We start from the raw sequence: 8,266 nt of genomic DNA, 5'->3' as shown, positions 1-8,266 counted from the left end.
CCTGAATTAAGTAGTATATTTAATTCTACTACATGAGTCCAAAAAACTATTAAAAAATCAGAGATCTTGCCAGGAATATTATGTACCCTTTCTACCCATTTACTTGAAGCATTTAGGGAAGAATACACCCACTTACAACAAAGACAACCACTGTATGCATAAAAAAACAAACAAACAAAACCACAAGTTAGAAGCCTAGCAAGTATGAGGAACACTAGAATATACCATCATAAGGGCGGGGATTTTTGTCTATGTAGTTTTTTGTTGTCTTTGCAGCATCTAGACCAGTGGTTCTCAACCTGTGGGTCATGACCCCTTTGGCGGTCAAACGACCTTTTCACAGGGGTCACCTAAGACCATCCTGCTTATCAGATATTTACATTACGATTCATAACAGTAGCAACATTACAGTTATGAAGTAGCAACGAAAATAATTTTATGGTTGGGTCACAACATGAGGAACTGTATTTAAAGGGCCAGAAGGTTGAGAACCATTGATCTAGACCAGGGGTGGGCAAACTTTTTGACTCGAGGGCCACAATGGGTTCTTAAACTGGACCGGAGGGCCGGAACAAAAGCATGGATGGAGTGTTTGTGTGAACTAATATAAATTCAAAGTAAACATCATTACATAAAAGGGTACGGTCTTTTTTTTTTTTTTTTAGTTTTATTCATTTCAAAGGGGCCGGATCCGGCCTGCGGGCCGTAGTTTGCCCACGGCTGATCTAGACCCATACCTAGCACAAAGTAGTTGCTCACTAAATACTTACTGAGTGAACTATTCTTTGAAGAAATTATTTTGGATAACCAAAACAAAATTATTGTCAATGTTGATGGTTTTCTTAAGACTTAGAAGAATTCTATTCTTTTACATTTTTCCCAACTACTCTTATGGAAGAATACCTCAAAACAAAAGAATGTTTCTTTTAAGAAATATTACAGTATAAGATTATAATGCCCTAATTAAGTGAAAAACAGATAGTCTTGGGAAAAAATTTTCTATAAAACACTGTTTCAATATAATTTTATTAGCAGTTATTATGTCAAAATTCACATTTACAAGATCCAAAGGACTGCCTTAGAAGTTTCTAAGGAATTAGATTTTAACAGTAAGATAGAACATATTCATTTTATAGTACAGCCCTTAAAAAGTCAAGAATAATACTTAGAATTAATTATAGTTCTGTCAAACTAGAAATGAATTCTACATGCAGAATGCCATTTAAAGCAAAGTTCCATGAATGTATAACATATTTCTATGGATGTAAGTTTTAGTGGCAAACATCATTGGCTTCTTCCAAACAACTGACACTAAAGGAATTTTCAATCAAAACATAGGTGCAGTGGTGTTCATTAAATATAGAGATATGATAATTCTATAAAGAGACCCTGAATCCTTAAGTATTTGTAATATGACTTTATGCTGTGACACCAGTACAAAACACATCAACTCTAATGCATAGATTCTGACACATTATGACAATAGGATACTAAAGATAGCTTTGTTCTATCAGAAAATGCTGAGTTTTCCAGTGCAGTATATGCTGGTCACTGCTGATCTACTGCAATTCTACATCCTCCAGCCTGAGCAGTATTGTAGGATTCACAAATGTTACACTTCATGCCTAATATATGGAACTGGACTGTAGATCTTCCATTGCAATCATTGCAGAGAATCTAAAAAGTGAAGAGATAAATTCAAATTAAGAATATTAAACCTTAGAGATATAAAGTAACATTGCTCAAAACATTTCCTCAGAAATCATACTGAAGATGTAAAAACATCTAAACATTTTCATAAGTAGAAATGCCCTATTTTTTGTTCACTGAAAACTCTAAAAGGCTACTTTGAATTCAGAAAATGAAAATGTGGATTTGCGCCAAGAAGTCTATTTTAAAATAGCTCCCGAGTGGTATAAATAGTACTAGCATGAAAAGTAACATAGGCACTATCAGATCAACACCTATACAGGTACTCCTCGACTTATAATGGGGTTACATTCTGATAAACCCATTGTAAGTTAATACTGTAAATTGAAATACAACTACTGGACATCATAGGTTAGCCTGGGCGGTTTCTACTGAATGTGTATTGCTTTTGCACCACCATAAAGTTGGAAAACCATAAATCAAACCACCACAAGTCCAGGACCATCTGTACTTACAATTCAAAATAACATACATGATTTCATTATTTTCATTAACACTTAGAAAATTGTTATTTAATAAGACAAATTGTTACATACTTATCATGACATTTTTGCTTATTCTCTAGGTTTTTTGTTTTGGCAGTGGAGAAATTAGAATCGCTTTACTGCTAACACTAAACAAGAAGAATGGGAAAGCTATTGCTCAAAAGCCCAAACTCCTTGATGGCTTATACAGAGGATTTTAAGGAGTTAGGGGAAACAAGTATTTGGAAGTGCTGGTGGGGTGAGTTTTAAATGGGGAAACTTGGAGATTGACTATTTATGTTTAAGGAACTTCTTCAACACCAGGTCTTCCTGGACAACAGACCCTCCACTTACTTTTTTTTATGTTTACTGTACTAAATTCCTAATCTTCAATGCCTCAGGAATGAATTAAAGTTCAAAAGTAGTTCTAAAATTGAACAAAGAGAAGCTTTTGGCTCATCCCTAAAATGTCAATAAGACGCCATTTAGGAATTAATCTTTTCTAGTACTAAGACCTTGAAAAATCAAAAAGGTGTTACCCTGAAAATTTATCAATACTATGTGAGAAAAGCATTAGTTTTAAAAAAGTCACACCATAATAAGAAGACTCAAAAATTTTCTCTAAATTATAATTTGGAAAATACTTCTCTTATGAATATGATCTAAATGTAGAGAATAGATTAGTAGTTGCCTACAGCTAGTGAATTGGGAATGACTGCTAATGGGTACCAGGCTTCTTTTTGGAATGATGAAAATATCCTAAAATTGATGGTGATGATGTCTATACAACCCCAAGAATATAATAAAAAGCACTGAATTGTATACTTTAAATGGATGAGTTGTATGGTATGTGAATTATATCTTATTAAAGCTGTTATTTTAAAAAATCGTCCACATGGAATATCGCACACTGCAGCCTATAGTAAAGCATCATGTGATTATCAGTTTAGTATTCCAAAAGTGATCACTGACTTTACGAACAATTCAATTATCCACATGAATTATAAAATGCTCGTGTGAATAAAACAAAAAATAATTTTTATTTGGCTTTCATAAGTGGTTCTGATCCTTTTGTGTAGAAGTACCTAAACTAAACTAATGATGTTTAGAAAATTTAAATGTCCAAAAATTATTAAAGCACCAGAAAGCTATTTAGAATTCTAATTCTGACCTGTAATTCAATAGACTATGCTGAGAATAGACAGCACCACACCTCAATTAATGGAGAAAAGATGATCATTCTCTATAAGGCAAACGGCACAGAAATACTTCTTATATTTTAGGTTACAGGCTAATAAGACCAAATATTAAAAGTCTAAGTAAGATAGAATAGGTAATAAACATTAAAAACAAAAAAGATGATCCTCGAAAATCAGCAAACATGTTTGCTTGAAATCAACTTAAAATAATTGAAAATAAAACATCAAACTAGTAATTCACCTCTACTCAGGTACATTACTGATTCTGGCAAGTAATGTGTAAACAGTTCAGAGTAAAGTTTGTGCCTGCCACCTAGTGTTGGGAAGAATTGCACAAAGGTATTCTTAGAACTTTTTTTTCCTGGTCTTTTAAGTTCAAAGTAACTAAAATTTAAAGATCGTTCTGTCTGTTCTTCCTATTAGATCATCCTATTGGCATCTATACCAAAGCAGTATTTTTTAGAAAGATTTGATCAAAATGACAAAAATAAAAAGGAACATCAACAAAAACTTTGGAAAGTTTTCAGCACTGATTCTACTCACATCTACAGTCATGTTCTGATATTCAGATGGCATCGGAGTCTGTGCTACTTCATCATCCAGCTGTCTCCAGTACCTTGTCATATCTAAAGCAGAGTGCATACATAATGGACATCTGTAGCCTCTAGAAAAGACAGAAAGGTTATTTTCCAAATACTAAAGTAGAAGCATATCAACTCAAGTATAGAAGATACATGCTAACTGATACATAAACCATCCAAGACAGGGCATTAATCTATATTTCAAGACAATCTGTTACAAACCTGGGAACTTTTATACTATGAAAGTTTTCAATTAAACTTGAATCATATGGCATCTTTTAAACCTACTTCTTTCTTCTCAGTTCTCTAAAATGGATAGGAATTAGTCCCTAGTATTTGTAGAATATACTTAATATATTTTAAAAACCAATTTAAGCTGCTTTTTAGTTAAACAACCTCAATTTCTGAATATATTTAAGTAAAGAAGACACTGTATTCCTTAAAACTTATTCAGATATTATTTCCTAAAAATTCTGAAAAAGTTTCCTTCTATCTGGCTATTATAAATTAAAAGTTCTGCTCATCAATTTGCAGAAACAAAATACATTTTACACAGTCACCTCATTCCTAATTATTATCTCAATTTCACATCCTTCCCCCACAATAAAGTCTCAGCTTTAGATAATCTTGCTACCAGCTTTCTCATTATACTGGGACAACATAATGACTTAACAGAATTTTGAGCAACATGCCTTAGAACTTTCACAAAGCTATGACTGCCTCTGTCTGAGACGATGCTCCCTGGTGAGTGTATCCAGGAAATCAGAGGTAACTGTCTCCATTTGTAGGATGAGATAAGGCATCTTGCATGGGGACCAAGATATAGTCCTACACCCCCCAAAGATGCTTTCCCAGTTTAACACTAGTCACTTACCCTACCCATCTGAAGATAAATATGTCATGCCCAATATACTAATAGCAATGAAAAAGAAGAAAACAAAAAATCCAGACATCTTACAATTGTAACATTTTAAATGTCAAACACTCACTCTTTCAACATTTCTTCATAACATGTTCTGGGGAAAAAAACAAAAAAAAATACAACACATTATTTTAGTAAAACAAAAACTATTTCCAACACCTTTTGAGAAAAAAAAAATTACTTTACCTATGTAAAAGATGTCCACATGGCAAGACATGGGCAACAACACGAGATGTGTGAATGTCCTGTGAAAAGAAATAAATGTTACTGCTTACATGAAGACAATATAAACAGCCAAGTATTTTAAAATCAAGAGGGGATATTTCCAAAGCAAAAAATATTGTAAGCTTACCTCCAAACATATTGGACAATTCTGCCGGGAAACATTTTCAATACACTGTTTAAAAGAGAAATTCCAATTACTAAAAGCTTAACTAGATAGAAATAGCAGATATAGTAATATTATTAATGATAAAAACTAACAAATAAAGGAAACAAAACCAATTTATTAAAGATAATAATTACAGTCCAGCTGGTGTGGTCCAGTGGTTGAAGGTCAGTCCATGAAACAGGAGGTCATAGTTTGATTTCTGGTCAGGGTACATGCCCAAGTTTCAGGCTCAATCCCCAGCAGGGGTCATGCAGGAGACAGCTGATCAATGATTCTCTCCCATCACTGATCTATCTCTCTCTCCCTCTCTCTCTCTCCCTGTCCCTTCCTCTCCCTGAAATCAGTAAAGACATATTTAAAAAAAAAAAAGATAATAATTAACATTAATACATGTTTCCTATGTCAGGGAAGAACAATTTAACTCTCACAACTATTTCAGGCTTTGCAATATTACCTAAAATAATGAAATTGCTTAATATATCTGAATTATTCAAATTCTATTCATTTTACAAGTAAGATAATTTAGTGAGTCAAGACTTACCAAAATTGCAACAATAACAATCTGAATTATTCAAATTCTATTCATTTTACAAGGTAATTTAGTGAGTCAAGACTTATCAAAATTGCAACGATAACGTTTGGAACTTTTCTGTTTTATATGTGTTTTACTCCAAAGCTAAACTGCTTAATAATATTGATAATAACAGTTCATATTATCAAGATTTTATCACATGCCACATGCCAAGTTCATTACCTGTACTAGTCTAATTCTCACAACTCTAAATAAAACACATATAATTATTACCCCATTTTAAAGATGTGGTACCTGAGGCCTAGAAAGCTAAATAACTTCTGAAATTGTGGGGAAGCATGGGACTTGGTTGAAAAGTCTATAAGGAGGATTTTCTGAAAGATCAGAGGCTTCTGGGGGACCTTGCCGTAGGTGGCAGACCCTGCCTTGACTTTTCCAAACAAGTCTGAGCCCCAGGTGTTTTGCTACAATATTTATGCTTAGACTTCAAAACATCCTTGCTTAAAGGATACATATGCTTTCTCAAGGATGCTTACCCAGCTGATAGTATCTAATAGTTAATTTTCATTCAAGCTGTTGTGACAATAAAAGCCTAAGGAAGCAGGCAATCAGGGCTTTTTGGCTCCTTATGCCAACTAGCCCCTTAGCCTCTCTTTCACAAAAATATGTGCCTGTAATCACCTGTTGTTCAGTGTCTGACAGTCAGCCCCAGCAGAAATTGCATCTTGTAAGAGATAGAACAATATCTGAGCTCCAACAGGATACCTCCAGGGTATGAGTTCTTAATGTGACAAGACAGTGTCCAATTAGATATGGGAAGGTAAAGGAAAGTACCAAACCATGGATAATGACCAGATTTTTAAAGAAAGCACTCAAGTAGCCCTAGCCAGTTTGGCTCAGTGGACAGAGCGTCGGCCTGCGGACTGAAGGGTCCCAGGTTCGATTCCAGTCAAGGGCATGTACCTTTGTTGTGGGCACATCCCCAGTGGGGGATGTGCAGGAGGCAGCTAATTGATGTTCCTTTCATCAATGTTTCAAACACTCTATCCCTCCTCCCCCTTTCCCTTCCTCTCTATAAAAAAAATCAATAAAATATTTTTTTTAAAAAAAGAAAGCACTTAAGTAGATGGCAGGACTATTTACTAATACAAACAATAAAAGAAAACTGAGAAACAAAATAAAAATATCCTAAGATAAATGTGTACATTTTTGAAAGACAACATAGCATATCTTGCTATCAAACACAAGTCTATACAACCAAATTCAACCATTTTACTTGAAACAAATTCACAATCCATTAAACAAGTACCATAAGCCGGGCTAAAAATCTTGAGGGTCATCTTTACTCTCAGCTTTATTCTTTCTCGCTTATGCCCTGTCAGCATATCCCACATACTAGTATTCATTATTCACTTCAACTTCTCTTATCACTTTACTATTTTAGGTCAGTTATTATCTAATATCTATTTTTAAAAACCCTCACTAGTTTCTCCATTCCCTAAATTCTTATATTAGATAGAATTAGTACTATTAATGGTAGTTTATTACTTTTTTTCTAAATAATGAAAAATAATTTTAAGGGCCTAGGATCATGATATAATTACTACATCAAGATTAAAAAATATTTGTCTAATTATTAAAGAAAATATAAGATTATTTCCTGAATTTTCTTGGAATGCTGTGTGCTAACAGGTCACACTGCTTCATATTTCTCCTGTACTTCACATTTTAAAAGCTTCTTAAAACTAACACCAATGATAAAAATTCATAAACCAATTTAGAAGTTGTCAACAATATACTAATAACTGATATAAGTATTCTTACATACTACAAAGAAAAGGAATAGACCAGGTATTCTCAAGCACATTATTTAGAACACTTACTCTTTTACACTGCTTAAAAATAAAAAGCAACATAGCTATACTTAGTAACACTGAAAAATCCCACACTTCCAAACATATTAAGGTTTAAGCTAGTTTTCAAAAAACTGTTAATACTTTTAAAAGTATGCATACTGATACCTTGTGCTTTCCTTGGAGATTCATAGCTAGGCATAAGTTACATTTCAAACAGTGGAAAAAATCTTCCTTTGGACCTATCCTGAAAGAAAAAGGCAAAGGCAAAAGATTAGATTTGTTTTTACTACAGTGATAATTTGTTCATCATAACACAGAGTGAGATAGCAGCATTCTAGACTAGGGTTTCTCCACCTAGGTTTATTGACATTTGGAGCCAGATCATTATTTTTGGTGGAGAACTATCTTGTGCACTATAGGATGCTTAGCAGTATCTCTGGCCTATAACCAGTAGATGCCAGTAGCAGACTACTTTCCTTCCCAACGCAGCTGTAACAACCAAAAATGTCCCCAAATATGCCTGGGAGGGGAGGAATCATCCCTTGTTGAAAACCTCTTTTATGATGTTTGTACACCAAAATTTACCAAAATTTACTTGGAAGTGGACAAAA

The 8,266-nt window shown here is 33.7% G+C and overlaps 1 protein-coding gene across 4 annotated transcripts in view; it reads right to left on the bottom strand.

The window, feature by feature from the left end:
- Positions 1-1,007: 1,007 nt before the first annotated feature.
- RCHY1 (ring finger and CHY zinc finger domain containing 1) overlaps positions 1,008-8,266 on the bottom strand; it is a 15,583-nt gene continuing 8,324 nt past the window's right edge. For all 4 annotated transcript variants that reach the window (XM_006754570.2, XM_006754572.2, XM_006754571.2 and 1 more), the window contains 6 exons: positions 7,821-7,899; positions 5,229-5,273; positions 5,063-5,121; positions 4,944-4,970; positions 3,917-4,037; positions 1,008-1,677 (listed from right to left, as the gene is read on the bottom strand). In XM_006754570.2, coding sequence (XP_006754633.1) covers positions 1,549-1,677; positions 3,917-4,037; positions 4,944-4,970; positions 5,063-5,121; positions 5,229-5,273; positions 7,821-7,899 — 460 coding nt within the window. In that variant the 3' untranslated portion in view covers positions 1,008-1,548. The remainder of the gene's footprint in view (positions 1,678-3,916; positions 4,038-4,943; positions 4,971-5,062; positions 5,122-5,228; positions 5,274-7,820; positions 7,900-8,266) is intronic.

This window comes from Myotis davidii, unplaced genomic scaffold, assembly GCF_000327345.1.
Source record: "Myotis davidii unplaced genomic scaffold, ASM32734v1 scaffold892, whole genome shotgun sequence".
In the NCBI taxonomy this organism is placed as follows: domain Eukaryota; kingdom Metazoa; phylum Chordata; class Mammalia; order Chiroptera; family Vespertilionidae; genus Myotis; species Myotis davidii.
This window is presented reverse-complemented; position numbering and strand designations above follow the sequence as displayed.